Genomic DNA, 14797 nt, shown 5'->3' on the forward strand with positions numbered 1-14797 from the left:
TTATCCATCAATGGTCACTTAGTTGCTTCCATATCTTGGCTACTGTAAATAAGGCTGCAGTGAACATAGGGGTGCATATATCTTTTAGAATTCGTGTTTTCATTTTCTTCAGATAAATGCCCAGGAGTGGAATTGCTGGATCATATGGTAGTTCTATTTTTAATTTTTTGAGGAATCTCCGTACTGTTTTCCATAGTAGCTGCACCAATTTATATCCCCATCAACAGTGCACGAGGGTCCCATTTTCTTCATATCCTTGCCAGCACTTGTTGTTTGTTGTATCTTTGATGATAGCCATCCTGAAGGGTGTGAGGTGATATCTCATTGTGGTTTTGATTTGCATTTCCCTGACAATTAGTGATGTTGAACATCTTTTCATGTGCCTGTTGGCCATCTGTATGTCTTCTTTGTCTTCTTTGGAAAAATGTCTATTTGGGTCCTTTGCCCATTTTTAATTTTATTTTATTTTATATTTTTATTATTTATTATTTTTTTTGCAGTACGCAGGCCTCTCACTGTTGTGGCTTCTCCCATTGCAGAGCACAGGCTCTGGACGCGCAGGCTCAGCGGCCATGGCTCACAGGCCCAGCCGCTCCGCGGCATGTGGGATCTTCCCGAACCGGGACACGAACCCGCGTCCCCTGCATCGGCAGGCAGACTCTCAACCACTGTGCCACCAGGGAAGCCCGGCCCATTTTTTAATTGGGTTTTTTTTTTTTGATGTTGAGTTGTATGTGTTCTTTGTGTACTTTGGATATCAACACCTTATTAAATATATTGTTTGCAAATATCTTCTACCATTCAATAGGCTGACTTTTTGTTTCACTGATAGTTTCCTTTGCTATGCAAAGCTTTTTTTTTTTTTAGTGTGCTGTAGTTCCATTTGCTTATTTTGGCTTTTTTTCCCCTTGTGTGAGGAAATACTGCTCAAGACTGGTATCAAAGTGTTTACTGCCTGTTTTCTTCTAGTTGTTTTTTTGGTTTTGAGTTTTACATTTAAGTCTTTAATCCATTTGTACTGTATTTTTATATATGGTGTGAGAAAATAGTCCAGTTTGATTCTTTTGCGTGTAACTGTCCAGTTTTCCCAACACCATTTAATGAAGAGGCTGTCTTTTCCCCACTGTATATTCTTGCCTCCTTTGTCATGACTAATTGATGATATAAGTGTGGGTTAATGTTTGAGCTCTCTATTCTGTTCCATAGATCTATGTGCCTGTTTTTGTGTCAGTGCGAAACAGTTTTGATTACTGCAGCTTTGTAGTATAGTTTGAAGTGAGGGTGTATGATACCTCCAGCTTTGTTCTCTTTTCTCAAGATTGCATTGGCTGTTCAGGATCTTTTGTATTTCTATACAGATTTGTTCTAGTTCTGTGAAAAATGCCATTGGTGTTTTGATAGGGGTTACATTGAGTCTGTAGATTGCCTTGGGGTGTATGGTCATTTTAACATTATGAATTCTTCCAATCTATGAACATGGTATATTTCTTAATTTGTGTCATCTTCAACTTCTTTCATCAGTGTCTTATAGTTTTCCAAGTACAGGTCGTTTATCTCCTTAGCTATATTTATTCTCAGGTATTTTATTCTTTTTTTTTTTTTTTTTTTTTGCGGTATGTGGGCCTCTCACTGTTGTGGCCTCTCCCGTTGCGGAGCACAGGCTCTAGACGCGCAGGCTCAGTGACCACGGCCCACGGGGCCAGCCGCTCTGCGGCATGTGGGCTCCTCCCGGACCGGGGCACGAACCCGTGTCCCCTGCATCGGCAGGCGGACTCCCAACCACTGCGCCACCAGGGAAGCCCTATTCTTTTTGATATGATTGTAAATGGGATTTTTTTCTTAATTTCTCTTTCTGATAATTTATTGTTAGTTTTTAGAAACCCAGCAGATTTTCGTATATTACTTTTGTATCCTGCAACTTTGCCGAATTCTTTGATGAGTTCTATTAATTTTTTGGTGATGTCTTTAGGATTTTCTATGTATAGTATCATGTCCTCTGCAAACAGTGACAGTTTTACTTCTTCCTTTTCAACTTGGATTCCTTTGATTTTCTTTTTTTCTTGTCTGATTGCTGTGGCTAGGACTTCCGATACTGTGTTGACTAAAGGTGGCAAGAGTGGATATTCTTGTCTTGTTCCTGATCTTAGGGGAAATGCTCTCAGCTGTTCACCATTGAGTGTGATGTTAACAGTGGTTTTGTCATATATGGACTTTATTATTTTGAGATATGTTCCTTCCATACCCACATTGTGGAGAGTTTTTATCATAAATAAATGTTGAATTTTGTCAAAAGCATCTATTGAGATGATCATATGATTTTTATTCTTCAGTTTGTTAGAGTGATGTATCACATAGATTGATTTGGTAGATATTGAACCATCCTCGCATCCCTGGGATAAATCCCAACTGATACATTAAAAGGGGTATGATCCTTTTAATGTATTGTTGGATTCAGTTGGCTAATATTTTGTTGAAGATTTTTGCACCTACATTCATCAGTGATATTAAAAATCTGCAATTTCTTTATTTGTGATATCTTTGGTTTCAGTATCAGGGTGATATTGGCCTCATAGGATGAGTTTGAAAGTATTCTTCTGTAAATTTTTTTGGAATAGTTTAAGAAGAATAGGTGTTAACTCTTCTCTAAATGTTTGGTAGAATTCAACAAACCATCTGGTCCTGGACTTTTGTTTGTTGGGGGTTTTAAAATTACTGATTCAGTTTCAGTACTGTTAATTGGTCTGTTCCTATTTTCTATTTCTTCCAGGTTTAGTCTTAGGAGATTGTACATTTCTAGGCATTTTTCTGTTTCTTCTAGGTTGTCCATTTTACTGGCCTATATTGTTCATAGTAATCTCTTATGATCCTTTGTATTTCTGTGGTGTCAGTTGTAACTTCTTTTTCATTTCTAATTTTAATTGTTTGGTCCTTCTTTTTTTCTTGATGAGTCTGGCTAAATATTTATTAAATTTGTTTGTCTTTCCAAGAGTCAGGTCTTAGCTTCATTGATCTTTTCTGTTGTTTTTATTTTTTAGTCCCTAGTTCATTTATTTCTGCTGTGATCTTTATGACTTATTTCCTTCCACTAACTTTGCATTTTGTTTATTCTTCGTTTTCTTTTTCCCTTAGGTCTAAGATTAAGTTGTTTATTTGAGGTTTTTCTCATTTCCTCAGGTAGGCTTTATTGCTATAAACTTCCTCTTAAAACTGCTTTTTCTGTGTCCCATAGATTTTGAAAATCATTGTTTTTTTTTTGTTTGTTTTCATTTGTCTCCAGGCACTTTTTTATTTCCTCTTTGATTTTTTCAGTGACCAATTGCTTGTTTAATAGTATATTGTTTAGCCTCCAAGTGTTTGTGTTTTTTGCAGTGTTTTTCTTGTAGTTGATTTCTAGTTTCATAGTTGTTGGGAAAGATACATGATATAATCCCAATCTTAAGACTTGTTTTGTGGTATAGCATGTGATCTATCCTGGAGAATGTTCCATTTTCACTTGAAAACGGTTTATTTTGCTGCTTTTGGATGGAATGTTCTATGTATATCTGTTAAGTTCATCAGGTCTAATGTGCGGTTCAGCTGAATAGAGTTTGCATATTTAAAACATAATTTCTCCTAGTGCTGTTCAGGAACACCATTAACATGATTACATAAAGAAATCCCTGCTGCATCCCCCTTTACTGTGTAAACTTGTGCATTGGAGAAACAGCTAAATTGTAAATCAATGTAACTCGTGATTTGAAGCATCTGCCACTTGGGCAGAAGTTTAAAACTCAGTAGAGTATGGTGATTTACGTGGGTACTGGTGCTTCTGATCTAGACCTCATTTTCAAAACCTCATGTTCTCATGGATGACTGCCCACTTATTTCTCTGACGGGATGCACTTGCCCCTTCCCTGTACTCCTACCCAAGCCTCCTAAAGTGAATTTGTTGCATTCCTCCAAACCCATGTTTTTAAGTTTCATACCACTAAAAATATATTATCCAAATTTGGTGTATATCCATTTAGCTGTTTTGTCATGATCCTGGTAAGAGACCAAGAGAGAAATATCTTTATTCATAAAATTAAACACATAGAACAGGAAAATTTTCTTTGTCTTTCAAATCCTTCCATTCTTCAAAAGAGGAAAAAAAATCCAAAAAGAGTATGTATAATAGGTCTTTTCATACCTAAGTTTGATGTTAAATGATTAGAAAGGGAGTCAAAATTAGAGGGCTTAATCAAGTGAAGTTTCTCTGGATAAGAGAGAGAGGTGATGGAGAAAAGGCTAGCTTTGGGGATGGTTAGAGGAAATGATAGAATTGTATCCAGGGAAAAGACAGATATTCACTGGGAGACTTTAAGAAGTTTTTGTGGTGTGGTGACCCAACCCCCTCCATTACAATTTCAGGAAAATCCAAATGTCTTTGTGTGATTTTGGAGTTGGATTTATCCTTGAGGGTCTATGGATGATGCCACAAGAAGTTTCATGGTGAGGGCAGATTCTACTCTTTTCACTGGAGTAAAAACCACATGTGTGCAGCCCTGCATGATCCTCTCCCTGCGACCCACCTGCCCCCCACCATGCCACACTCTCCTTACTCTAGCTTCGCTGGTTTTCTCCATGTTCTTTGAACATACCAAGGTCACTCCTGCCTTAAGCCTTTTGTACTTGTTTGTTCTCCCTGAATGCTTTTCTCTGGGATAGCCTGGATATCTATATTGCTTACTTCCTTACCTCCTTCTGAGTAAACTCAAACATCACCTACCCCGTGAGGACTTACCCAGCCTCCTGTTGAAAATTACACCCCCACCCCTTACTCACATACTTCATCTTTTGTCTGTCTTCTCCATTAGAATTTAAGAGGGCAAAGTATTCCAAGCTCTCCTTCTCCTGGTCCCCATTCTGTCCCTAGTGCCTGGAACAGCACTGGACACATAGAAAGTTCTCAATAAATATTTATTGAGTGAATCAAGTAATGAGCACTGTTCAAAGGAGCCTAGTCAGTTTCAATTACCAAAAAAGCAAACCGGTGATTCTCAAAGGATAACAGTAGGGCTTTTCTAGTTGTATAGACAGATAAGCATAAGTAGGAAGACTGCAGGTAAGTGCTTATTGAAATCCTTCCTGGAAAAATTTACACTCTTCAATTCAAATAATCATGTGTACTTGTTAAGTACACTACAAAACGAATATGTGTTAGGGAAAACCAGATCATCTTTGAAATACTTGTTTTCCAAAAGTTTCTCCTGTAAGTCTGCTCTGCCTGTGGTAGAGAAATGCAAATTACATGGGGCACAGATCGACCTCTCTTTGAAATACTTTTTCCTTATAATACAGTCATTTCAAATGTGAAGAATAAAATGCCGCTAAATAAAAGATTACTTGCTGTCTTAAGTAGTATGCAAGAGTTGTTTTTCTCTGTTTTTGTAGTCCTGGCAAATTATCCAGAGATTAACCTTTGAAAAGCCTTTTTTATTATATCTGTAGAAAACATTATTTTAAGTGATAATCTCATGAAACTAATTCTCCTCCATACCTTTCAAGAGAGTTTTACAGAGAAATAAGATGAATACAAATCTCTACACTGTATCGAGTGTGTATTTTGAATCTCTTAGGTCAGGGATGTAAGCCATTGAGGGGACAATACTGTGGACAGAAGGTGTGGCCTTTGCCACAGAGATGGTATTGTCACCACCTGCTCCCAAGTCTCCTACAGGCAGGGCCCTGCTGTTCATTCACTTCAGAGCAGCTTCTACTAGTGCTTGTTCTAGATCCTGGGCCCTCAGTCAGCTGTGACTCCTTACTTTTATACTTGCTTCAAAATGGGTAATTTAAGACAAAGATTCCTTTAAGTTAGGGTGAAAACCAACTTCAGGATGGTACAAACCCTACCTGCCATAATCTCTGTGAAATCTGCCGTTTCCATATTTAGAAAAAGAAATTTCTCTGTAGGCCACCAGGTCCTTCACTTAAAGAAGAGCCCTCTTTTATTGGATGCTGCTGTTTATCTTCTACTCTTAATGGAGTGAACATATAATTTATCATCCAAATAGGGACATGTTTGGGAATGGAAGGGGGGAGGTAACTATTTTTTTTTTTTTACATCTTTATCGGAGTATAATTGCTTTACAATGGTGTGTTAGCTTCCACTTTATAACAAAGTGAATCAGCTATACATATACATATGTTCCCATATCTCTTCCCTCTTGTGTCTCCCTCCCTCCCACTCTCCCTATCCCACCCCTCCAGGCGGTCACAAAGCACCGAGCTGATCTCCCTGTGCTATGCGGCTGCTTCCCACTAGCTATCTACCTTACGTTTGGTAGTGTATATATGTCCATGCCTCTCTCTTGCTTTGTCACAGCTTACCCTTCCCCCTCCCCATATCCTCAAGTCCATTCTCTAGTAGGTCTGTGTCTTTATTCCTGTCTTACCCCTAGGTTCTTCATGACATTTTTTTTCTTAAATTCCATATATATGTGTTAGCATACAGTATTTGTCTTTCTCTTTCTGACTTACTTCACTCTGTATGACAGACTCTACGTCTATCCACCTCATTACAAATAGCTCAATTTCATTTCTTTTTATGGATAGTTGTATCTGGGAAAGAGTCATAACCTAGGATTGTGGGATGCAAGCAGAATCGAATGGTGCCTGGATATGAAGGAGAATGAAATGAATACTTATTGAAAACATATAATGTGCTAAGGACTTTATATATATTATCCTCTGATATGGTATGTGGACATGTTTTTAACAGTGAATCTGGAGCTACATTAACCAAGGAGTTAACATATACTAGTCTAACAGGAATTTTAGGAACTCAACTCAGGACAGTTTACAACAAGAGCTATCGATTGAACTGTCTGGAGGAAATACATTAGATATACATTTTGGCCAAAAGCCAAATGTTAAAATCAGTACTTGACTGAAGTCAGACATCGCTAGAATAGAAAGTTTTTTTTGGAGGCAAGATTAAATCTGAAAACTTGCCTAAAATTTTATAAGTCAAATTTTGAAAGTTTGACACTGGTGAAGGAAACAGAATTTATCAGTGCCATCCACTGATGGACCACTCCTGTGGTGCCTGTGCTGCAGGCCTGCAATCCAAAAGGGATGCTCGCTTTAATCACACTAATGTTTAGTGCACAGTATAAGGAGCTTGGGATTCAGCAAATCTTAAAAATCCTGGATCTGCTACTACTGAAAATGTTTACCCACCTGTAGAAGTTATTTTGACAAGCTTTTGTCTTTTGGTCTCCATAGACTGCAAATGTAAGGAATTGACTTCTTCAATTTGAATTTTGATGAGTGAGGACAAAATGTGCGTTGAGGTTCTGTAACATTTTCTTCTTCCAACTTGTAATTTGTTCATCCAGTTGATCAACATTTATTAAGCACCAATTCAGTGTCTTAGCTACCATTTAAGGGGATGGGGACAGAGCAGTGAACAGAAGACAAAAGTCTTTGCCCTCATGGAGTTTAAATTCTGGGACTTGGGGACCCAGACAATAGAAGTATAGATAAAACATATGGCATATAAAGAGCATAAGTGCTGTTAAGAAGAATAAAGCAGTTAAGGATATGAGGAACTTTCTATTATGACTGGGTCATGATGATTTTTCATGGTGTTGTTTATAGGGTTTTTTATTCTCATGAAATTTTTAGGGGCAGATTTGGTATTTAACTATTAATCCCTTATATGAAGAGTTCCCAACTAGGACTTTTTTTTCCCCTGAGCAACTCATTGTCTAAATGGAATTAAATAACTGAAAATTAAATAAAGTTCTTAAGGGTTATGTGTTTAATATTTGTTTAATATTTTGAATGCTAGTATATCAACTCATTCTACAAAGATTAGAATTTTCATGTAATCTCAACTCTGTTATTCTTCCTTATATTATTGCTTAAAATTTTATAAATATTTGTTGGTAAAAAAATGACGCAGTATTTTTCCTAAGGTTTTATGCTAAGCACACTTAATATTTCCTTTAACTGACAATTTATTCTCCTCTGTAGTTGAAGATCCTTCATAATTTTTATACATAAAATTAATAGCTTTCACAATAAATTTATTATTGCAGCATTTTCCTTTCAAAGTATTAAAGATACATTTATACTTCACCTGATGGATAGAAATTCAACATAGAAAGCATATAAGGAGATTTTTCACTCCATGTATTTCTAGGCTGCTTATAGAATGTTAAGTTGCACATTCAGTTGTAAACAGCAAACTTTAGTGACATTCCCTGTTTATGTTACTAACATCAACACCCTATTTAGATACGATGGTGAAGGAAATGATCACACAAGCGTTTGTCACATACGTGTACAAGGAGACCAGAAATGACATTGAATTGGATGTTTAGCTGAGTCTAAAGCTGGAGTGTGACAGCAGAGTTTGGCCAAATACTGAGACCAAAGTGAAACTCTCCTTCACCTCTGCTTTCTCAAATTCAGTTCTTCCTCAGAAGGGGTACGATAGTGTCAGTCATTGGAGTGACAGCCTCCTAACCTCCTTCATGTCTGGTGACCAAAGTGATGAACATGGCATCCAAGAGAGTTTCAGCAAGGTTCATGCTGATACTGGGCATTATTAACTGAGTGGTTGGGTTTTCACTCTTATTTGTCTGTTTAGTTTCTCCAGAACCTCAGTCTTCCTGGCACAGTAAGCCAGTGAGGTCTTCTTGGCTTAGTTGATATGCATGGCTTTCACTGGGAGGGGATGAGAACCTGAGTGAGTTTTTAACAAGTGGCTCCCAGGCTTCCTAAATACTTACCTTCATGATGCAATTATAGCATCATTTAGCAGTAGCTCTTCTGAATCTTGAATTCAAATAATAAAAAGCATTTACATTTTAACTCCAATACTCAACTCACACTTAACTGAAACATAATAATCTGCAGATTTAAACTTGAATATAAAAATGGGTTTACTTCTGCTTTTTCAACTCTGTGATTTTATTGCCTGCCACAAATAATAGGCAGCATAATGCAAAGCATGAGAAAGGGGGTGGGAACCAAATTTTCTAAACATTCTAAAAGCTGGTATGTGTCTTCTCTGCAGGGTCACCTGCAAGTTGGATGGAGGTGAAGTTCAATTTTATATCCCCCAAACCTAGCACAGTGTTAGGCAAGCACTCTGTAAAAACCATTACTACTACTACTACCATGATTACCACTCCTACTGCTGGGAGTGCTATTTCCACTACTGCTTTTGCTTCTGTGGTTGTAGCCTGTATAGCAGGTGAGCTCGTGTGGGCCCTTCTCAGGCATGGGGGGTGAACATACTTCTACGTTGTGGTCCCTTTTCGGCCACCCTCCAGACATGCGCAAGGCAGAAGGAAGATGGGAAGGTACTCTGGATGGAGGGAAAAGTCCAAAAGTTTATAAGAAAAGCACTCCCATATTGCAAATGATGCTATGCTTATTCTGAATTTGCTATAACTCTTAGATTTTTAAAAGTATTTGTACATGTGTGACACTTTCTATTTTCTGTCGAGTATTTGGTTTTCCCACTCAGGGTATGATTGCCCTCAGCATGATGATGCTGTAGGAAAACATGTGAATTTGAGTCCATCTAACACACATTTAATCAATAATTAAGCAAACATTTATTAACCTCATGAACTTTTTCCCCCACATCTTTATTGCAGTATAATTGCTTTACAATGTTGTACTAGTTTCTGCTGTACAACAAAGTGAATCAGCTATATGTATACGTATAACCCCATATCCCCTTCCTCTTGAGCCTCCCTTCCCCCACCATCCCATCCCTCTAGGTCATCACAAAGCATCGAGCTGATCTCCCTGTGCTATGCGGCTGTTTCCCACTAGCCATCCATTTCACATTTGGTAGTGTATATATGTCAATGCTACTCTCTCACTTCGTCCCAGCTTCCCCTTCCCCCGTGTCCTCAAGTCTGTTCTCTACGTCTGCATCTTTATTCCTGCCCTGCCACTAGGTTCATCAGTACTGTTTTTTTAGATTCCATATATATGTGTTAGCATACGGTATTTGTTTTTCTCTTTCTGACTTACTTCACTCTGTATGACAGACTCTAGGTCCATCCACCTCACTACAAATAACTCAATTTTGTTCCTTTTTATGGCTGAGTAATATCCCATTGTATATATGTACCACATCTTGTTTATCCATTCATCTGTTGATGGACATTTAGGTTACTTCCACGTCCTGGCTATTGTAAACAGTGCTGCAATGAACATTGTGGTACATGTATCTTTTTGAATTATGGTTTTCTTAGGGTATATGCCCAGTAGTGGGATTGCTGGATCATATGGTAATTCTATTTTTAGTTTTTTAAGGAAGCTCCATAGTCTTCTACGTAGAGGCTGTTATCAGTTTACATTCCTACCAACAGTGCAGGAACCTCATGAACTTGACTTGAATGTCTATTGCTCTGAGCTTCAGTTCCATTGTCTGTAAGTTTAAGGTAATGTAATCAGCTCTATCTTAGTTTTTTGGGGGATGAATAGAGGAAGCCAGTGCAAAGTGATATGTAAGCTGCTAGCTTAATAAAGATTAAATGGGGTGTTATTATATGGCTGGGACAAATTTTTCTTCTGAATTTCCTGTAGCACTTCGTGCTCAATAGCAAGTTTAGTTTGGTTTGGAGGTGAGAGCTGTGGTCTGGCTGGAAGTAAGTACCAGATATGAAGTAAAAAGACCTGGGAGCAAAATCATGCCCCACCACTTCACTAGTGATGTGCCCCAAGTTAAATTACTGAAAAAAAGAATCCTAAAGCTATGTAGCTCCAAGGTCACTCACTGTGAGAATTAAGTGGGAAAAGATCTAGGAAGGCACCTGGTGTGTTGCAGGTGTTTGGCTGGTGTTTGGAAAGCATTCCTTCAGGAAAGAGAAAGGTAAGGGTGAGTCAAAATGGTCCTGAACAGGCAGCATGCAGAGAGGAAAAAGCATGTCCCGTGATGGCCCCAATACATTTCCTCAGATGTGAATTAGGAATAATAATGATAATAATTCCCTTAATTATCTCTTAGGGTTCCTGTAAGGACTAAAAGTGGTAAGATATCACCAGAAATGGAATAGGGGCTCAAAAATTTACTCACCCCAAAAAGTTGAGAGTCATGCTTAAGGTAATTCTCCTCATTTTTAAAGACAGTCTTAAGCCATGTCTAGTTCTATGTTGACTGACTATAGTACCTAGGATGCTTAGTTGAGAAAATGTAGGCAATTCACTATAAAACTTTCCTGCCTCTGTTCAGGCTGCCTTTTGGGTAATGAAAGACAATAAAAATTACCAAAGATGGAGGAGGCAAGGAAAGAGCGGCTGATGGAATGATGATGTAGAAGCAAGAGTGACGCACATTCTAGCAACTTTGAAAGATGAAGGCCATTTTCCCAAGCCCCTCTCCCCTGTCCTTTCTGTTGAAACCTTTGTGAAGGGGAAGCCAACCAGAAAGCACCAGAGAAAGCACCAGATGTTGGGAAGAGTTCCAGGCACTGACTCGATTTATTCATCTCTGCAATGAGGTCAAACTTGTACTACATGCTTCACCTGTGCATTCTCAGGGAATTCTCAAGAACAGTCTCTGAGGCTGTTTCTGAAGCCCAGTAACATTCCTGGGTTATGGAGTCAGTAAGTGGCAGAGCCAATATTTGAACCCAAGTACAGTTGCCCCCAAATCCTCATCCTCAGATTCTGCCTCTGAGGATTCAACCAATGGGTAGATGGAAAGTATTTGGAAAAATTAAAACTTCCAGAAAGTTCTAAAAAGCAAAACTTGAATTTGCCTCACACTGGCCACTATTTACATGGCATTTACATCGTATTTATAGCTATTTACATAACACACTGCATTAGGTAGTGCACTAAAAAGTAATCTAGAGATGATTTAAGGTACACGGGAGAAACTGTGTAGGTTATCTGCAAGCACTGTGCCATTTTATATAAGGAACTTGAGCATCCATGGGGTTTGGTATGGGGGGGCGGTCCTGGAACCAACCTCGAGGAGACCAAGGATGACTGTACTCTAGTTCCTCATCCCCAACAGCTCTAAGCTGTTTTTCTTTCTTTTTGTTTAGTTATATAAATTTTGGGAGTACAGCATTATAATTTAACATCTGTATACACTACAAATTGATCACCACCATGTGTCTAGTTACCATCCATCACCAGACAGTTGACCCCTTCACCCAATTTCTCCCACCCCCCAACCTCCTTCCCTTCTGGTAACCACTAATCTGGTCACTGCAACTATGAGTTTGTTTTTGTTTTGTTTTGTTTTGTTGTTTTTTTCTCAGATTCCTCATATGAGTGAAATCAGACAGTCTTTCTCTATCTGATTTATGTCACTTAGCATAATACCTTCAAGGGTCATCCATGTTGTCAAAAATGGCAGGATTTCATTCTTTTTTATGCTTGAGTAGTATTCCATGGTGTATATATACCACATCTTCTTTACCATTCATTCATAAATGGACACTTAGGTTGAGTTTATATCTTGGGTAGTGTAAATACAGCTGACCTTTGAACAACATGGGCTTGAACTGCACAGGTTCACTTATGCATGGACTTTTTCAATAAATACATACAGTACTGCACAATCTGAGGTTGATTGAATCCATGGAGGCAGAACTTCAGATACAGAGGGTCGATTATGGGACTTGAGCATCTGTGGATTTTGGTATCTGAGGCAGGTCCTGGAACCAATTCCCTGCAGATACCCAGGGACAACTGTAATGCTTCAGTGAACATAGGGGTGCATATACCTTTTCAAAGGAGTGTTTTTGTGTTCTTGTGATGAATACCCAGAAGTGGAATAGCTGGGTCACATGGTAGTTCTAGTCTTAATTTTTTGAGGGGTCTCCATACTGTTTTCCATAGTGGCTGCACCAATTTACAGTCCTACAAGCTGATGTATTTTTTTTAACTTTTTTAAAATTATGAAATATTCCAGTCATGCATTCTGATGGCTGAAAGAATGAATTAATAGTAGTCTAATCACCCTGGAGACACAGATGCTTTTGTGAGCTGGCACTGAAGTAAGGCTGCACATCTCTGTGGGAATAACAAGTGAATGAGTCTGCTGCTCACTTAACCTGCTGTTCTTTTCTCTCTCTGTTTTCTCTCCTAGGAAACAGATGGAAGACTGCTGTGACCCCGCCCATCTCTTTGCTATGACTAAAATGAATTCCCCCATGGGGAAGAGCATGTGGTACGATGGGGAGTTTTTATACTCATTCACCATTGACAATTCAACTTATTCTCTCTTCCCCCAGGTTAGTACGGAGTTTGTTGCCTTTCAATATAGTCTCTTATATGTCTTGATATCATAGGAAAGGGATAATTGATTTTGCCTAACTAATCAGATCTACTTCTTTTCATCTTCTTACTTTTCTGAATTATAAATGCTTCCCTTTATACTGTCATTTTTTCGTGAAGAAATCAAATAATGTTGTGATGCAGGGGCAGCAGTAGGATATTACAGAGTAACAGATTTCCTAGCCCTTCTGATTTGAGTCATATGAGACTGAAGAAAGCAAGCAGAGAAGGAAGCAAGATCAGGGAATTTTGGAATTCCAGTGTTTTGAGGTTGGCTGTGGCATGATCTTGAAGATTTGCAACACTGGAATGTTTTCTTAGGGCTGATATTGCTCACAGGGAGTGGGGACCATATGGTCAGGAGTTGCTTCTTAGAGCGTGTGAATCTTAACCCTGTGGTTAGATTACTGCTATGAAGTGTAGGAGTGGTGGAGATGGAGAGAAAGTATTTGACCACTTTTGAAGTGGTCTGAATCAAGCTTTGCTTCCTTAATGTTTTTCTTTGTGGTTTCCAAAGCATTGAAATAAAATGTTTTACTAAAATATATCTATGTAGCTAGTGGGGGGAAAAAGGAAGTCTTTATTTCTAGGGAGCCGTAGTTGGAGATGGGAAGTGGATCTTCGGTGAAATTGCCATTAGGGAGAAATTGAGAAATGAATCTCAGCTTCCCCAAGTCTTCACGCTACTCTTGGTTTGGTCAGATGATTATGCAGAAAGAGAATTCATGGTCAGAGGTGGAAAATATATATCTGTATTAATAGCAAAGATTCTTCAGAGGAAGCATCTTATAAAGTTTGAGGCACAGGCAGTACCAGAACCAAAGTCACATGCTCTATGAAATAGCTCCCATTTGCTAGTTCATTCTTAGGCGTTTTCATCCAATTTAACGGTTTTAGAGTATGTATAATGATACAGTTAAAAAACTTTATTTTAAAATAGGAAATAGAAGGTTTAATTCATGGCCAGCATCCTTGTGCTTTTTCTCTCTTCTTCATTTGCCCTTGGGAGCCTTCTTTATGTCAAAGGAAATGATTAACAGTCATAAAATGTAGGATTGAATTTTGTCTTCATCTCTTCCTAACTAAATGCCTTGCTAAGTCACCTAACTCTTCTGAGGTTCAGCTTTCTCATTTGTACAGTGGCGAGAGCAGTACCTGTCCACTCACAGAGTTGAGGTCAAGGACATGTCATATAATGCATGTCCAGGTATGTTGTAAACTACAAAACATTATGTAAATGTTTTAGGTTTATTAATGTTGTCCTGGTTCATATACTGCATCTTTAGACTGAGGAATGAAGAATATAATTGCGTTAGTCAGAAATCTTCCTAGGTGTTTTTAGCAGAAGGATATTTCATATTGGGCATTTGGCACTTAAAAAATCGTTAGGCGAATAGAGGAGTGGGAGTCAAGAGGTGGCTCCTGGAATTACTTAGCCCAAGAACTTTACTTCCATAACTGTGGTTTAGGGATTAGAAAACCACAGTGGCCACTCCCATTAGCAGAAACA

General features: G+C 38.4%; 1 protein-coding gene across 1 annotated transcript in view; it reads left to right on the plus strand.

Moving 5' to 3' along the window:
* Positions 1-14797, plus strand: part of ST8SIA1 (ST8 alpha-N-acetyl-neuraminide alpha-2,8-sialyltransferase 1) — a gene marked incomplete at both ends in the record, with an annotated part of 152844 nt that overhangs the window by 45699 nt on the left and 92348 nt on the right. Inside the window, one exon of the mRNA XM_079714277.1 lies at positions 13100-13244. Coding sequence (XP_079570403.1) covers positions 13100-13244 — 145 coding nt within the window. The remainder of the gene's footprint in view (positions 1-13099; positions 13245-14797) is intronic.

The sequence above is a fragment of the Hyperoodon ampullatus genome (assembly GCF_949752795.1).
Source record: "Hyperoodon ampullatus genome assembly, chromosome: 11".
Lineage (NCBI taxonomy): Eukaryota > Metazoa > Chordata > Mammalia > Artiodactyla > Ziphiidae > Hyperoodon > Hyperoodon ampullatus.